The sequence below is a fragment of the Lissotriton vulgaris genome, chromosome 1_1, assembly GCF_964263255.1.
Source record: "Lissotriton vulgaris chromosome 1_1, aLisVul1.2, whole genome shotgun sequence".
In the NCBI taxonomy this organism is placed as follows: domain Eukaryota; kingdom Metazoa; phylum Chordata; class Amphibia; order Caudata; family Salamandridae; genus Lissotriton; species Lissotriton vulgaris.
The window spans coordinates 1,412,733,645-1,412,752,459 of NC_141685.1; the positions used below are offsets into that span (position 1 = coordinate 1,412,733,645).

Genomic DNA, 18,815 nt, shown 5'->3' on the forward strand with positions numbered 1-18,815 from the left:
CTACTTCACGTTACAACTTCTAACTTTATGCGATATGCTTGTAAATATGGTACGGATATACTTTTCATTCAAATTGCGCTCTCTCACTTACAATATGTCTGAATTGATTTGCATGTAATGTATCTTTATTATTTTTTCCATTTATAGACTGTCTGTGTAGAAAAAAATGAAACACTGGGTGGAACGTGCCTTAACGTTGGTTGTATTCCCTCCAAGGTGAGCAGACTGACACGTTTTACTCACTTTTTATGTAGAATGAGATCTCCTAGACTTTAATGTGTTTTTCAAGTAGAGCAAAATGTGATTTTGTGTAAAACCCTTCAATTATACAGGCAGTCCACAAATGTGACAAATAGGATTTGAGTTTGGTTCCACACACCAGTTTATTTTCCCTACTAGCCACAGCCACTCCACCTGCCCCCCTTTTGGTTTCTTGTCCAGACACAACAAAGTTATTTATTCATTTTATTTTCTGCTTTTTGTAAAGCTCTGCCAGCAACCAGTCTGTATCCTTAGAGGGCTTTCTTAGGAAATATACTGTCAGCCGGAGAGTAATGAACTACTACTTGGAGTTGGACCATGCAGAAAGTATATGTCCAGAATATAAACTGAAAGTGAGTTAGCAAAAATAATGGAGTGAACGGGAAAGTGGGGAATACTGAGCTTTCCCCAAAAAAAGATTTCAAAACAAACTTGCAGAATAAAATGGCTGATAAGTAGGAGGTTAAGGTTGAGCTGCACCACAAGCCTGCAGCACAGTAGTTGGTGACTTAAGAGGAGAATCCGTTTGGCACCTAGTAACTCAAGAATCGGGAGCACTGTTGAGTAATTGACTGTGTTATTTGTTTTCAAGAGGTCAAGAAGAAGCAGTTTGGAGAAGAGCTAATTGTGGTGGGTGAATATGGCGATAGTTGGAGACATTAGCAACAGCTGTTGCAGGAGAGTTACATTTATGAAAGCTAGATTGCTGCAGGTTTAGTAAGTTAGTTGATAGATATTGTTAGTTGGCTGAAAACGGGCAACTGTTTTTTTGGGGAGAAAAAGCAGTAGTACTAATACTAGCACGCTGGGTGAACCAGAGGAGTGAATGCATGAAAAGAGACACATGGCCATGCTTTAAACATAGTTGTAATTGTTTACTATTGTTTAAGTGCCGCCTAGCGCAGAGGCAGTGAGTAACTGTAGAAAATATCATTAAAAAAAAATACAAGTTTAAAAAATAAAAATAAGTGACAAGTGAAAGTAGAGCAGGGCTGCTGGGAAACTGAAAGATAAAGTACTCTGTCAAATAATTTTAAAATGTGCTGAAGATCTGAAAGAGACGCGTTGGTGATAGATTCCTTACCTTAGAATATCCCCAGGTGTCAGACTGGATCCGGAAAGTTTTTCGTCAGCAGTACCCCTGCGCGTCGGTAGGTGGCATCGTGCGGCTCCGAGATGAAGTCACAGAGACTACTTAGGTGCCACCCATGCGCGCTGACGTCGGTTCTTTCTTTTTCCGTGCCAGCAAGCGCACGTACCCTAGTCACTTTTTGACTAACTTTTTGAGACTTTTGTCTCTACTTCTTTTGAGTCTTGACTCCTGATGCCACGTAGGGATGCCTTGGTTTAAACCCTGCTGGCCCTGTCGCCGTACAATGTCGGTGGCCAACCCCCATGGCTACTGTCTGGAGAGCGACCATGACTCCCTGTCTGGCCATGGCTCCGAAGGCTTTGCGGGTGCGGTTCCGAAAGCTCCTGGAGGCCAGGCAGTCGTCTCCGCGCTGTTCGAGGTCCAGGGGTCGCTCGAAGGACTGACCGCGGAGCCATCATCATCGCTCCTCGGGGTCAAAGTCTTCACCCTCGGAATCGGGTAAGCGGCGTCACAAGAAAAAGTCGAAGAAGCGTGTTCGCTCTGACGTCCCCCGTCGGTCTCCAGACGCGGACAAGGGGGCCAGGGGTCCTTCCCCTATGGCTCCATTGGAGCCTAGGAGTCCTGCAGCCTACCCGCTTTATCCGGTTCAGTTGGCGACTCCGGCCCAGGTGCAAGAGTTTCTTGCCGCCATGGACCGCCTTTTCAGGGCTAGGGCTCTCGCTGGCGCTCCTTCGGGCCCCGTGGTCCCTATTGAGGGCCCTTGCTTGCCACAGGCTCCTCTGCCGGCAGCTCCAGCGCCGCAAGGTCTTCCTGCGGCTCTGGCGCTGCCATGGGCTCCTTCCCAGCGCCGCCATGGGCTCCGTTCGTCCCACCTCCGCCCTTGCCCGAATTTCTGGGCAATTTTGCTCCGGTATGGGACCCTAATTGGGACGTGGAGCATTTGTTTTCCCCTGTGCCTCCCCCACCGCTGCCACCTGTGCCACGAGTTGTGGAGGAGGGGGGTGACTGGGAGGAGTCGGAGGGCCCTCGTGTACGGCAGTGCAAGTATGAACATGAGTGGGCGGAGGACGCAGATGTCCTTGACCTCTCCTCCGAACCTGGATTTATGTCTCCTCCGCTGTCATGGAGGAAGGCGCCACATATACTGTGGTGCTTTGTAGAGCAGCTGAGGCCCTTGACCTTGATCTGCCTAATGTCACTCACAAGACCAACCTCCTTACTGAGGTTCTTCAGCCGGCGGCAAGTTCTATGGAACCTCTGTTCCCGTTTAATGAGGCCTTGTCGGATGTTTTGATGGACACCTGGTCTAGGCCAGCCACGGGGGTTCCTGTGCCTAAGAATGTGGCCGGGCGTCATCGCCCGGCACCGGGTGACCCAGCCTTTCTGACAAATCATCCGACTCCGGAGAGCCAGGTCATTCAGTTCTCCACTTCCCAAAGTGCGCTCCCTACCTCCCCGCCGGATAAGGAATCGAAAAAGCTCGAGCAGTTTGGCAAGAAGTTATTTTCCTCTGCCAGCTTTGGTCTGCGGTCTGTCAACACTGCTGCCTCATGGGCGTCTACTTTCTCGCTGTGTGGGACACAGTGGTGCAGACACTGCCCCAGTGCCCGGGAGAGGTTTGGGCTATACTTTCCCAAGCTGTTGCGGAGGGGAAGGATGCCACGAAGTTTGCCATTCGGTGTGGGCTGGACACCGTGGATTCTTTAAGGAGAGCGATCTCCACTACTGTCACCTGCGTCGCCATACCTGGCTCCGGTCTACTGGGTTTTCGGGGAACGTCCAGAGTTCCCTCATGGACATGCCTTATGATGGTGCTCGCCTGTTTGGCGATAAGGCAGACAGTGCGCTGGAGCGTTTCAAGGACTCTCCGGCTACGGCCAAGTCCTTGGGTCTCTCCACCTTACGCCCGGCAACGTCTACTTTTCGTTCCTTTCGTGGCCAGCTTGTTCAGTCAGAAGCCTGCGCATAACCCAACTCAGCGGGGCTGTGGTGGCCGCCATGGCGGAACTGGGGGCCAGCGTGCGGGTCAGTCCACCTCCGCTCTCGCAGCATCCGCCTCAAAGCCTTCCGAGGTTTGGGGTGCACCCGACGCCAGTGGGCGGCAGGATTCGGCATCACCTTCTCCACTGGCGTTCAGTCACTTCCGACAGGTGGGTGCTACAAATCGTCCGGAGGGGTTACTCCCTCCCCTTCGAGTCTAGCCCCCTAGCAATGCCACCTCAGTTCCACCACATTTCGGGGGATCACTTCACGCTTCTGCAACAGGAAGTCATGGCCCTCTTGGCCAAGGGGGCCATCAAGCGTGTCCCTGTTCCAGAAGTAGGACCTGGTTGTTATTCCCACTACTTTCTGGTCCCCAAAAAGGACAAAGGGGGCTTGCACCCCATCTTGGACCTCAGGAACGTCAATCACTTCCTCCAGAAGTAGAAGTTCAAAATGTTGACTCTGGCTCAGGTCTTGGCTGCCCTCGACCCTGGAGACTGAATGGTAGCATTGGACTTGCAGGACGCATATTTTCACATTGCCGTCCTGCCGGCCCACCGGCGTTACCTGCGGTTCACGGTCGGTCAGGAGCATTTTCAGTTTGCCGTGCTCCCCTTCGGCCTTACCAGTGCCCCTCTGGTGTTCACGAAAGGGATGGTGGTGGTCGCTGGTCATCTGCGCAGGTCAGGGGTGTCAGTCTTCCCCTACCTCGATGACTGGTTGTTGAAGGCGGGCTCACCCCAGGCAGCAGTTGTCACCCACCTTCAGACTACGGCCGACCTCCTGCGTTTGCTGGGGTTCTCCAACATGCCGAAGTTGCACCTGAGTCCCTATCAGAAGCTCCCCTTCATCGGAGCGGTTCTGAATTCGACGTGGTTTTGGGTTTATCCTCCCGAGCAGCGAGTCTGGGATATTCAGGCTATGATTCCGATCTTTCAGCCTCTATCCCGGGTTTCAATCAGGATGACCCTCAGGCTCCTGGGCCTGATGGCCTCCTGCATCCTGCTAGTGCAACATGCCAGGTGGCATATGCGGGCCCTGCAGTGGGACCTAAAGTTCAAGGAGGCACAGCATCAGGGCAACCTGTCCAATCATGTCCAGATCTCGGAGGGCACTGCACGACAGTTGCAGTGGTGGCTCACGAATCGCGATTGGGTCAATGACAGATCCCTCTCCCTTCCCCAACCGGAGGACACAGTGGTGATGAATGCGTCCCTCCTGGGATGGGGCGGCCACTTGGGAGAGGCGGAGATCAGAGGCCTCTAGTCTCCGGTGGAGTCCCGGCTCCATATCCACCTTTTGGAGCTTCGGGCGATCCGACTTGCACTGAAGTCATTCCTTCCCTCTGTCCGGGGAAGTGTTGTGCAGGTGTTCACAGACAACACCACCGCCATGTGGTATTGCAACAAACTGGGCAGGGTGGGGTTGGGTTGTGGACTCTGTCAGGAGCTCTGCGCCTCTGGACATGCCTGGAACATCAAGGCATTACCTTGGTGGTTCAACACCTGGCAGGTTCTCTAAACGCCAGGGCGGACAAACTCAGCTGCCGGTGCTTGATGGATCACGAATGGCGTCTGAACTCTGACGTGGCGCAAGGTCTCTTTCTGCAGTGGGGAGAGCCTGAGTTAGATCTATTCGCCACCGAAAAGAACGCGCACTGTAATCAGTTCTGCGTGTTGAATTTCCAACATGCAAGCATACCCGGGAGCCACAATAGACACTTGCAAGGCTCTAGCATACCCCAACTATGTTGGAATACGCAACATACAAACTCTAATATCACAATTTCAGCCCAAACACTCATTACCAGCTCGAGTGTTCATGAAACTCATCGGAATGATGGCATCTTGCATTCTAATCGTTCCTTACGCATGACTCCACATACGCCCCCTACAAGAATGCTTAGCACGTCAGTGGAACCAGGCTCAAGGTCAGTTAACCGATCTGGTGTTGGTGGACGGCCGCACTCACCGCTCTCTGCAGTGGTGGAATATACAAAATCTTTCCAAAGGGCGGCCATTCATCGACCCGGTTCCACAGATAGTGCTCACAGCAGACGCATCCCTCACCAGTTGGGGAGTTAATCTTCAAAAACCTACCATTCAGGGCATGTGGACTATGCAACAAAAACGACTCCACTTAAACAATCTGGAACAGCTAGCAATTTTTCTAGCACTGAAAGCTTTTCATATACGTCTAGTAGGCAAAGCTGTCCTAGTTCGTACAGACAACATGACAGCGATGGGCTACATACAAAAACAGGGAGAGAGACACTCTATACAGCTCACACCTAGCTCAAAGCATATGGAGATGGGCCATATCTCAAAAATGATATCTTCTAGCAGAACATCGCCCAAATTGTAGATCTGCTCAGTCGTCAAAGACCACAGATCCACGAATGGGAACTACACCCTCAAGTTCTTCCCCCCTTTTTCCAAGTGTGGGGCTACCTAGACATAGATCTGTTCAACACACACTCAACGTAAAATGGCCAAACTTCGCATCCAGGTATCCACACCCATTGTCCAAAGGCAATGTGCTATGGATCAATTGGTCCGGGATATTTGCTTACGCTTTTCCACCTCTCCCACTAATTCCATTACTGGTTCGGAAGCTCAAACAACGTTCCCACCCAATGCTCCTAGTTGCTCCCACATGGTCTCGACAACCATGGTTCACAACACTGTTGGAACGATCAGTAGTTCCTCATTAAAAACTACCCCTCTCCCCCAAGCTTCTCACTCAGAACCATGGAGAGATGAGGCATCCAGATCCCACTCAACTCAATCTTGCAATCTGGCACCTGAAATCATAGAGTTTGGCTACATTAATCTCCCACCAGACTGCATGAACGTCATTAAAGAGGCTAGATGCCCTACCACAAGAGCATGCTACGCAGCAAAATGGAAACAATTTGTAATTTATTGTAATAACGAAATCAGTCCACTTAATGCTTCAATTCAAAACATCATTTGCTATCTGTTACACCTACAACAAGCTAACTTAGCATAAATATCAATAAGACTGCATCTTGTTGCAATATCAGCTTACCTACAAAACAGACAACACTTGTCCTTGTTTTGTGTACCTGCTATCAACGCCTTTATGGAAGGACTCAAAAGAATCATTCCTCCTAGACTTCCACCTTCTCTCGTGTGGAATCTTAATATAGTCCTTACAAGACTCATGGGCCCGCCATTTGAGCCTTTGCACAAATGCCAACTACAGTTTCTAACTTGGAAGGTAGCCTTCCTTATAGCCATCACATCTCTTAGAAGAGTTGGTGCGCTCCAGACACTAACCATACAAGAACCATTTTTACAAATTCACCACATTAAAGTGGTTCTTGGGACTAATCCAAAATTCCTACCCAAAGTAATTTCTGCTTTTCATCTCAACCAGTCTGTTGAATTACCTGTGTTTTTTCCTCAACCAGGCTCAGTAGCAGAACGTACTCTTCACACATTAGATGTGAAAAAAGTGCTTCTTTATCACATTGAAAGTACCAAATCTTTTAGGAAAACTAAACAACTCTTTGTTGCTTTTTCCCCACCACATAAAGGCAATCCCATTTCAAAAGCAGGTATTGCACGATGGATAGTTAAGTGCATTCAATTGTGCTACCTTAAAGCTAAATGCACCTCAACAATTCCCCCTAGAGCGCACTCTACACGCAAACTAGGGGCTTCTATGGCATTCTTAGGGAAAATACCCTTAGTTGATATCTGCAAGGCTGCAACATGGTCTACACCACACACATTCACCAAACACATTGTGTCGATGTGTTTGCAAAACAACAAGCTAGTGTGGGCCAGCCATTTTTAAGAACACTATTTCAAACCACTGCAACAGATACAGGTTAGCCACCGCTTGGAAGATAACTGCTGTAAAGTCTATGCTAACGCATATGATCTACAGCTCATATGCCTCGAACGGAAAATGCTACTTACCCAGTATGCATCTGTTCTTGGCATATAAAGCTGTAGATTCATATGCACCCACCCGCCTTCCCAGGTACCTCCTATATGTTGCAGTAATATCTTACTTAGATACATTTTACATGGACATCTCTTTACTACTCTTCCTAACTCCATCATCACCCTTTATGGCAACACAGTCTAAGGATAGATGCCCATGCGCACTATCACCAAAAGGAGGAGTCCCCTACCTCGTGAATACAAAGACTTCTTCAAAGAAAAACAAAGTGCAAACATCCGGGCCCAACACCAGATGGCGATCTATGCTAACGCATATGAATCTACAGCTTTATAAGCCAAGAACAGATGACTACTGGGTAAATAGCATTTTCCTTTCTATTCCTTATAATAATCACTGTTGTCACTTGTGATTGAGACATTACATTTCATGTCTTCCTCCCTTTGGAGATGGTAAAGTGGCTCACTTAATCACATCTTTTAATCTGCATGAATACATCATCACTACTATTAGATTGTTCTCTTGGTCCTTGATGAGCCTACTAAATCCATAAAATAGCAGACCATTTATACATTAGCAACAAGTTTGTCCCTCCAGATCAGGGGAGTCCAACCCTTGGTATAATAAGAGCTACCGATGTTCAAAGAAAATCATTGTGAGCCACCATTATTATTAGCGCTGTAAGTGATCACATCAGACACGATTACATTATTGGATACCCTGTGCATGCCATAGCTTCAATGCCACTGGTATGAAAGTAAGAAAATTAATAAATCTCACAGCATTATTCAACAATAAAAAATCAGCTCCAAATATATATATTGAAAATTCAACCATTTTCTTCAAACATCTTCAAATACACAGTTCTTGCATAAATATACCTATTCAGACAGTTAAGGTGTTCCGTTTTCATAGGCTGGGGTGCACACAGAAGAGCTACTTGCCAATAGCTGGAGAACTACTGTTTGAAGAAATCTGCTCCAGGTATACCCACAATCTGTCCTATTTACAACCTGGGTCATTTATGTTGCGGTTTAAATTAATTCTAAAACCTACTTTACACCTTAATAAGTCACATACAAAAGGTTCAGAAAGTTGCATCTAAGTTATGCATCTGTTTGAACCTTGCCATTCTGAATGCAAATTTAATTCACATCACAATTTCATGCACTTAATATAAAAAAATCTTTCTTTTAAGCAAACAACCTTTGTGATAGACCATGACAGATGGAAATGATTAAAGCATTTGAATTTAATTTGTCTTTTTTTTGACTGATGCAAAACATTTTACATGTATAAAAAAATTAGGAAACATTCCTTTGGCATTTTTCAGGGAATTGGGACCTGCAAAATAGAAGTCTATCAAAGTTGCTGTTTAAACATATTTATCTCATAAATACCCAATTGTTTCATGGTAGGAAATGTCAAGGAAAACAAATCTGCATTGCCACGAATTCATGCAAATGAATGAAGCAAGGAATTGCAAAAGTGATAAATTATGTAGTTGTCAGGTAGTACAAAATATTTCTTTAACAAAACTCAGTTGCATCAGCCCTGTAAAGCAGTCATGTCAGTGTGTTACTTTACCCAAGCTGTAATGTATTCGGATGGGAGCAACATGATTTTTTACTTTAGTATTAGGATCTGCACATTGTCAGTCCCTGAAGTTTACCCTTTTGATGAATTAAAAAATATGGTTTTGGTGCAAACTATTAGGATCATTTCAACATTTTCACATGCGCAAGCATGAGTACACCCACTCATATCAAAACTCTGCTTTTTACATCCTCAAATAGTGTACCCTCCATATCAACTCTGGCCTTTGCCTGCATCTTTGTTCTGTAAAGGCAGTCACTATTATCAAAGGGTTGTTGTGCACTTTCAACATGAGGTAGTAGTGTGGCTGCTTAGTAAAATATTGCATCTGCTTAGATCTGGCATATAAATAATCACACAGGCTCTTGTAATAGCCAGCCGTTCACAAAAATAATTGTATGCGCTCTGTGTCCAACTATCTCCGCCCTTTCGACAAAAGTGTCTCAAGTAGAAACCTTCTAGCTGAAGAAAACCTCTGTTATCAGGAAACACCTTATGTCCCCTGGCAGCATAAGAAATCATGTGCTTTTACAGTTTCTGTGGTATGATGTTTTTAGTAGTGCTGACATACATTTATGTACTGTATCAGTGCTGTACCTTATTGACCTGTAAGGGTATCAAATTCATTTTTCAATACACAAAAACTGTCAATGTGCTTTTGAGGAGCCTGCATGAAACCATAATATATATGTGGCTGATCTCAACATTATTCCTAATTCAGACTCTAGTGCTTCAGGAAAATCTCCGTCTACCTGCACCTTATGTGCTCTGATTAGTCTTTTGTTCTCTCTGTCCTGTGTATATAGGATCTCTAACCCTATTCGAGGGTGGGACTCAAACTCTACCTTAGGCAGTGGACTCTAACCCCGTGCCTCGTCTGTGAAGTCAGTTTAAACCAGAAAACCAAGAACATTGATAGCCGAAGCCTGTTCCCCTTTATGCACCACTGACCCAGTCTTGGTGTCTTACCTGATTCCACAATGACTGAGTGACTGTTAGGCAATTCACCTCTGTGTGTCTGAAAAGAGCTGATGAGATCACATGTCTCGGGTCTTCCAGGGAATTCCGTGGTCTGAGTCTGCCTGGAACGAAGTCCAATCTGGCATGCGCATCCAAGACTTCGGGAGCTCCTTGGACCCTCAACCCCAGTGTCTCTGTCCGTTGGAACTCAATCAGTCTAATCCGAGTCACACACATCATTTGTTAAAGATCATTTTTCTGCAAAGGAAAGGGCAGTCCATACACAGTCATGGTGATCTAAAGAAGCAAACGTTAATTTGCTCTCAGCCTCCAGGGCGGAAACATACAGAGTGAATTCTGCAAAATGTTTCAACTTACCTGAGGTGTGCCGCGTCTTATATACCTTCAAATACTCATTGGTTTACATTGAAAAAGCGAACTCATTCAACTACATACAGCTGACACGTGTATGCTTCAAGCTAAATGATGTCTGTAAGCAAAGTGAATTTACAGTGAAAGCATTTGGGGGGCCTGTGAGATCGTCTCTTATCTCTGCTTTAAGACCTTTTCGATGCCCAGTTGCATATTGGCAAAAGTTAGTTAAAAGCAAATGCCACCTTTATCAAACCTAAAAACATTGCTTTCGCACCAGAATGTCTTGGGAGGACATTCCTTGCAAACTAGTTCTTCTTAGTTCACTCGTTGGTTCAAGGTCTCAGATGGTACATAACCGAGATAAGACAGCTCTGCACCTGTATTGTATTATTAGTAAACAAGGACTGAAAGCTTCATGTTTACAGCAAAATGACCTCTCCACAGAAACATGAACTTGTTGCAAGAATCATTCTAGAAGCACAGTACACTTATGGAGTTTCTATTGTTATATGTTTGAACAATGGTTCAGCTCTGTATATATCTTCTTTCTGGCGTTGACAGACGTTAAAATGAATCAACTTCAATCTGGGGTTGCTGGCTATAGTTTGAACAAGTACACAAAGCCCACCAAAGAGTTTTCGCTCAGTCTTCCTTGAGGGTGTTCTATATTCTAGTAACATGTATCGCTCATCTCCACTGTCTAGGGGGATTTCCATGGTGGCTTAGGCAGCGGGTGTCTGTGGGAATTCGGTCCATATTTCTCGCTCCAAAGATGTCAGGACGAAGCAGCCAGACCTAATCGAAACCACATTAAACCAGACTTTAAAGCACTCCTTTACCCCCCCCCCCCCACCTTTGATACCAGGATTAATTTCAAGGTTTAGTACATATTGTGTAAAGCATACTGGCGCAAAGGCCCAGTATGCCAACAGAAATTGACTCCTCACCGTGCCCCAACCATAGCTTTTCCCTCAATGGCTCCTCATTGGATCACCTAACTAGCATTCCAGAGGATGAAACATGGAGGAAGAACACTAGGTTTACAAAGATCTAGTCTCTGGATTATCCTCAGCACATAATTGAGATCCAAGCCCGACTTTGTGTAATTCAGGAAACTTGTTGAAAACGCACTGCTCACATTTGCCCATTACTGAAGTAAGTACAGAACATTGGTCACAATCGAAGAATCTCAGACCCAGATAGCCATCCGTCTGGATGCGAACTCCCAGTCATAATGTTCTCTCCTCCACACGTCTCTCAAACACCTTGAAGTAATCAAAAGGATACATGTAGCACTTTATAAAACGTACCCATAAATATTAAATAGCTGTTCTTTCTTCGAAGTATCGTTAATTTGGAGAATAGTGACACCGACTAGAAATAGGAAAATGGTTTAACGTGCTACACGGTAACAAGCTATTTTTGAAACAAGCTTATTGCTTATGTGGATTGTGAGCCAACCCTCAGTTGACCTATCTAATCCTCGTATTTTGCACTAAAATCTGAATTGCCTCCAGGAACTTCCAAACTAAAAGAATGGATGAATACCTTTTTCTATGGTGTTTTAAGATGGGGTATCCAACTTCTAAGCACACCCACATTTTGGCCATAGGCTGGCAAAGAGATGTTAAATGAATTACCTACTATCATACCTTGTTAATCAAGTGGGAAAGCCAGGATTAGAATTCATGTCTCGTCATTCCAAAATCAGCCAATAAGACCCCAGATAACATCCACTCTCTGGAATATGAAACAGATTGTGTTAAAATAAAATGCTTGCAATGTACCTTTTACTCTGAGAATGGCAGGAACAAAGAGGCAAATAAATTAAATAGCAAGTGTCCAATCAGTTTTCCAAATCCACTATTAAAAATTGCCATTTTACCATAATTATGCTAATTTGGCTGTCTTGCAAAACATATCTCAACTTAACACTATTAACAATAGGCACCACCAACCACCTCATCACTTTATGTAATCACTGATAAATATATGTGTTAAATGATCACAGTGATACTGATTACTGCTGTGATCTACTGATCACTTACCTGAGTCCTGACGAGGCCTACTCAACCATTCTCAATTCACCGGAAGTGTAAGGGTACCTTTACATTTGGTATTAGTGACTGCACTTACAAGTGCGGTTGGAGAGGCTGCATCCAAACCAGTGGGTGCTAACATCATTGTAATCTTTTGGTCATTGAAAGCCAGCCCTGGGGTACACTGTTTAATAATATGTTTCCTTTTTTCGTGTTATATAAATACCCCAAACATATATATACACAATGCTAGTGTTTTGGGATTGCACACTGTTGCTTTGTGTGAAGGTAAAACTGAAGTTTGAGTATCTTGTCTCCCGGGACTGTGTTCCGTTTATTTGACACAGATATAGGAGACATTGAAAGAAGCAGGCGGCATAATGACATGGCACAATTGCCTATGCACATTTTTTAATGAATGCTTGTTTCCTTGAGCTCTTCCCTGACGCTTCTTCTTTTGCATGAGGTCTGCAGGTTATAACACAAGGGAATACCCTGCAGAGGAAATTTGCAATTTAGTGGAGAGCCTGGTTTACATTATAACTTTGAACAGTTTAGTTTGATGTTATTAGTTTGAATGAGGCAGTCACCACAAACTTCAGCATTGTCTTTCAATTATAATTAGTAAAAAAAATGAAACCGTAACATAAACAGAGGGTTTAAAAACAACCTTTTTTTAAAATAAACATTCATTGGTTGATAACAAAATCTTTATTCTTGTACATTTAAAATGTGTTCTGTACTTTTATGCTTCATAAACAAACCGAAATAAAGTTTTTTGAATGAAATGAAAATCTTTATTCTTGTACATTTTCAAAACATTAATCACGATCTTCTATCTAAATCCTTTCTCTTCTTTTTTTCAAGAACACATTAATCACTGTCTCAATATCAGTATAGCTAGACAAGGTAATCTAGAAGATAAAATTGGGAGCAATTTATGTGACCCTCTTTATAAACATGTAAGAATTCATTTACTTTCTCCACTCTGGTGATGCATTTGGTATCTTTTTAATACTTTAATCTGCTCTTTTTTAATCTGTGCTAGGTTGACTCTCTGATACCAACGAATCACTAAGTATGAATATATGTCTTTACAGGCTTTGCTGAATAACTCCCATCTTTACCACTTAGCACATGGAAAGGACTTCGCCAGCAGAGGAATTGAAAGTAAGAATGGAGTCTGATAAGTTAACAGTGTAAGCCTCGGCAGTGTTCCATTTCAACAGAAGTGCATGCCAAGCACTGGGCATATGAGGCTGCTTTGGGGTATTTCAGTGTTTGGTAGCAGGAGCAACTGTTTTGAATAATTGTGCTGTCTGCCACAGAATAAATAATGTAACTTTTTCTTTGGAGATTGAGAATAATTGATTTTCTCGGGTTGAAATTGCAGTTTTCGAATGCTTTTGCTAGGTTGTTAAAATTACTTCTTGTTTTTCCACATGTTGTGATTTGTGTTTTTTGGACTTAAGGAAATTACAGGCCCTTTGTGAATTATTGGGCTCATTATTTAGACTTTCTCTCTTAAATTGACGCTCTAGGTCTCTGGTAATGTCATCCCAGGTGTCCTAAGATGAAGACTTCACTTCATACTTTCACACAATATTAAATCAATAAACATGCGGTTCCCAGTGTTATTAAAGCTGCTACACTTACGATTTGGAGATTTGAGTTTTACTTTTTAGTGTTGTGATCAAAACATAGTTTACTTATACTTTTATTGGGATCATAACCGATTTTACATATACTTTTATTTTGCTACGTGGCTCAAAATTGACACAGAAAATTGAGGCTGTAGTTCACAGCACAATCCGATGCACTTATACTCTGCAGCACTACACAGTCTGTGCTGCACACATTCCTTTTGCTGCACTACACAGTAGCTTGATGCACACATGCTTTTTTGCACCTCAGCTTGTTCTGCGCTGTTTTGCACCTCAGCTTGTTCTGCGCTGTTTACTTATGTTTTGTAGTAAGACTCTGCTCCAGTACAGAGGAGAGTCTTTACTGCGTTACACACCTTGCTGCCCACATCTTGTGAGCTGCACAACAACACTCTGTTGAGTATTGCACAAAAGTAACTTGTGTTTACTGCAATTCGTTAGATTTCTTGATATGTTCTAAATCTGAAATATATATTTTATTATAAAACAGTTACAGGACTTAATTTGAATCTTGATAAAATGATGGAACAGAAAAGCGGTGCAGTAAAGTCCCTTACAACTGGTATTGCTCACTTGTTCAAGCAAAATAAGGTAAGTAGTGTTCTAACTATTTTTTATTGAATACATCTTCTTAATTTAGTTTCATATTTCTGGATATCTTCAGGCAAGTTAATTTTCATGTAGAGAAGGTTGCTGTTATTAATATTTTGTTGTCTGTTATTTATGCACCCAGGAACAGGGTACTCACTGTTTTCCTGTGGGCCGTATGCAGAGCTTGTTATGCAATTAGTTGGGTATTACTTCTCACCTAGGTGTGACTTACTCCTAAGATTACACAATTAAAGCGCCTTTACAGAAAAAATAGTCGGTTTATTGAAACAAGATTTTATCTCCAGATGTTAATGTTATAACCGGTACCACAATATGTATTTTATACATTAAAACGCATAGATATGCTGGGGATAGCATGCTTATGTTGGCATCCTGCACACCACACTCTTATGACAAGTCATTGGATTACAATTCGTTCCACAATCCTGCCCCATAAAATTTGTTAGGTTTAAAATGATCTCTTTAATTCAGGGGTATTGAACTTGTGTTACAATCGGACATTACTGTGGGTGAATCATAGATTATCAAGAGTAATGACACTGAAGATGCCTTGTCTTTGACAACATATGTCCGAATGCTTAAGTAGTTGCTTGTGAATTTCATAACTAAGCAATGTAAATGTAGTTGATTACCAATCAGCAAAAAGGTCTGTAATTGACCTAAGAATACATTGCGGTATTGGAGATAAAACCTCATGGTGAAGTATAGAAAAAAAAGGTGTGCAGGTTTTCCAAGGAATAATGTGCCAAATGAATAAGCAAGTGGACCCAGTAGTTCAGAATATTTTCCGTGCTCAGGGCCACCAGATATCCATGTTACAACAGTATAACCATAAGCTTAGAGGAGGCTTGTAGGAAGCTGGCTCTGTATATACTATACCAACTAGAGTTATAGTGTGCACAGAGTCCAGTGAGTCCTTAAAGGTATGGCAGAGGTTAAAATAAATAATACCTTACTCTCAATATTGTGGTAGCAGGGCTGAGCAGTTGGGCTTATCAGAGGGTAGTGTGAATGCATTTGTTGTACATACTCCTACAAGGCAGGAACTAACACTCAATGACGGACTCCAGTCCAATGTTTGTAGAAAAAATGTTTGTTACTTCTAGGAACCTAGTTGAACTCAGTTACAGGTAAGTAGACTTTTGTGCAATACTTCATGTTAATAGCAATACGTCAGGAAGGAGGGTGTGCCAGCCTGTGACAACCCCACCCCTCAGGTGGGAGAGGCGAGGTGAAGCACAACCCCTGGCTCAGGCCATCTTGAAGATGGGGAGCCCTGCCCAATCACAGCTAGGCTCCTGCCCCCACTCCCACAGGAGAGGAGCAGGCTAGGGGGTGTACCCACCCCAGGACAGGGACCTTTTGGTCCCTGCCCTTGCCCTACCTGTAACACCACTAAATTTAGTATTTAGGGGCACCCTGAACCTTCCTTCGGAAGATCCAGAGAAGAAAAAAGAAGATCGAGAAGAAGACCCGCTGTGCAGCTGCTAACAGGACGACACAGGAGCAGGTTAGGGGATGTACTTGCCTACCGGCCTGTCGATCCTGGAACCTGCTCCTGCTTAATCCCGGCGATGCCTGCGGACAGCAACCTTGGGACACCCGGAGTAACCTGCCTGCCTTGACCCTCTTAAAGACTGGGACTCCCCTGAGCAGAGGCTCTGCTTCAACAACCACCCCCTGGTGCCAGCCAGGAAGCTCAAGACCTGCCCACTCTGGACCCACCAAGCCCGGCCCGTGCCCGAGGGACCCAAGACCATGAGGACGTCCCTCCCGGCGACTGAGACCCGAAGTCCAGTGCCGAAAGACCCTCTTCGACGAACCAGACGACGTCTGCAGCCTCCGAACCAGGGACCCCACCAACCGCGACCAGCCGAGGGTAAGATTCCCGACACCAAAAGACACCCCTGCACCCGGCTCCCTGCAGCCCCCTGTGCCTGCCTTTGGGGTACCTACCTCTTCTTCAAGATCCCAACTTACCTCTCGAAGTGGTGGTCGCACCTGAAGAATCACCGTCCCCGAGTCTGCAGCCTTGGTTACCTTTTTACATTCCCCATTAAATAACCGTGAGCGCCCGACGGCTCAAAATCATCCTGCTGCCCGAGTGCCTCTGGCCGTACACCCTGTGTCCTATCCTACTTCCCCATTTGCCCTGAGTAAGTGACCAGGAGCCCAGCTCCCACAGCCGCGTGGCCTGCTATCCAGCAGCCACCAATCGGAGGCCCCCTGCCCCTCATTGGATAACATTGGGCCTAACTACCTCTGCACCCAGCCGCCCCTGTGCCGCTGAGGGTGAACCAACTGTACCTACCTGACCCTAGGGGACCCCTGAGTCTATGCCCAGAACCTTAACTTCCCCAGTCGAGTACTCACCTGAAAACTGGTAACTCACTTACCTGCCATTGGATAACATTGACTGGTTTGACTCAAAGTGTGAAGTTTTGGAAACTTAAAATATTCCCATAAAATCAACCGAATTCCGAAGTACTCACTTGTGATCAGGAGAGAAGCCAGTACTGCATCTTGTAGCCCAGTACTGAACCGCAATAGTAATCCTAGTCGGGTTTACTAGTAACTTGAATTTTCTCTATAGGAATCCATTGTGTGCTTTTCTGTGAAATTTCTTCAAAGTGTCTACTTTTGAAAACTTTAAATATCCTTTAAAAATCATACCGAGTACCGAAACGTAATTACTTACCTGTTTTAAGTTGAGACCCCAGTGCTGGACCTAGGAACCCATTACTGGATTACAAAAGTAACGAGATCGTACTTTAACTGCAACCTGAATTTTCTCCCATTGGATAACATTGGCAGTTTTTCAATGAAAAGTTTCTAAGTGTGAACTTTTAAAATGGCTTTATATTACTTAAAAATCACTGCAATAACAAAAACGTTTTTACTAAACTGTTTTCAGCTTAGATCCCAGGACTGAATCTAGTAATCTACAAAGCAATCAGCTGTATTTATATTGAAAAACCCATTGAGCTCAATGCTAAATTGTGTTGCCTACTGCAACCCCTGTACCTATTGTGTTTACAAAAGGTATTGCCTTTCTGCAATGTACTCATCTGAGACCTATTTTGATACCTGTTGGTAACTATATCTTTGACATAAAAACAATTTGCCTGGAGTTCAGCCTTTGAATATGTGAAACCTTTTGCTGACTGAGTGGGTACAACAAATGCTTTACACTGTCCTCTGGAACTGCCTTACTGCTCGACCAAGCTACCACTTTAGAGAGTAGGGTCACACCTGGCTATAATCTCTGTTATACCTCTGGGGTTCGTGGACTTTAGACACGCTGTACCTTATCTTGGTCCAGTATATATAGAGCCACTTTCTCAGATTGGTTGATCAGTGGTTGGATTCAAACTTGCATTTGTTGGACTACTTGGTTACCATCTAATCACACAAAAGAAATCATAAATTGCCTTTAGAATTCTAAAATTGTTTTTTCCAAAAATACTAAAAGTCTGGTAGGGTTTTGCTTAATTCCCATTAGAATTTTAGAAAAATAAAAGTTAGGGTAGAGGGTTAGAACTGTTCGGTTAGAATGTCTCAACAGAACCCAGCCATTAGTGGAGATGACCTGGACCTGGTTGAGGAGCTCGACCTCACACCTTACTTAGACTTGAATTTCAAGGAATTGAGGTCCCTATGCAAACTTAAAAATATATAGTCATGGGCCTCCATCCAACCAAACCAGGGCTCCAGGAGCTCCTGGCTGAGTATGCAAAAGACCACCCCTCTGAACAGGGTGACACTCAGTCAGAGGAAGAGGAGGAGGAGGAGGAGGAGGAGGAGTATGATAACAATCCTCCCCGATCTCTAGGGAAGTAAGGGTCTCTACACCCTTAAATCCAAGAGTCAGCGTCTGGTAGCCTGGGAACCGCACAGGTGGACTGGGCCCCAGAGAACACATTGGGGGAGCCCCAATGAAGAGGGCAACTTCTTAGCAAAGTTGGCTAAGAGATTAGATCTAGAGTCCAGACTCCTGGCTCTAGAAAAAGAAAGGAAAGAGATGCGTTTAGCTCCCATCTCTGGTGGCAGCAATACCAATAATAAGGATAAAGAGCAATCTTATGATCCTAAGATCCCCAAAGGGATTGTCCCTAAATTTGAGGAAGGTGATGATATCACATTGTGGTTCACAGCCTTTGAGAGGGCTTGTGATATCCGAAGATTAAAGGAACCTCTCTGGGGGGCCCTCCTGTGGGAACTGTTCTCTGGTAACTGCAGAGACAGGCTTCAGACCCTCTCTGGGCCAGATGCAGGGTCCTATGACCACATTAAGAA

General features: G+C 44.4%; 1 protein-coding gene across 1 annotated transcript in view; it reads left to right on the forward strand.

Moving 5' to 3' along the window:
- LOC147750618 (dihydrolipoyl dehydrogenase, mitochondrial-like) overlaps positions 1-18,815 on the forward strand; it is a 201,922-nt gene that overhangs the window by 51,867 nt on the left and 131,240 nt on the right. Inside the window, exons 4-6 of the mRNA XM_086967208.1 lie at positions 148-216; positions 13,344-13,413; positions 14,398-14,498. Of these exons, the coding sequence (XP_086823334.1) occupies positions 148-216; positions 13,344-13,413; positions 14,398-14,498 (240 nt within the window). The remainder of the gene's footprint in view (positions 1-147; positions 217-13,343; positions 13,414-14,397; positions 14,499-18,815) is intronic.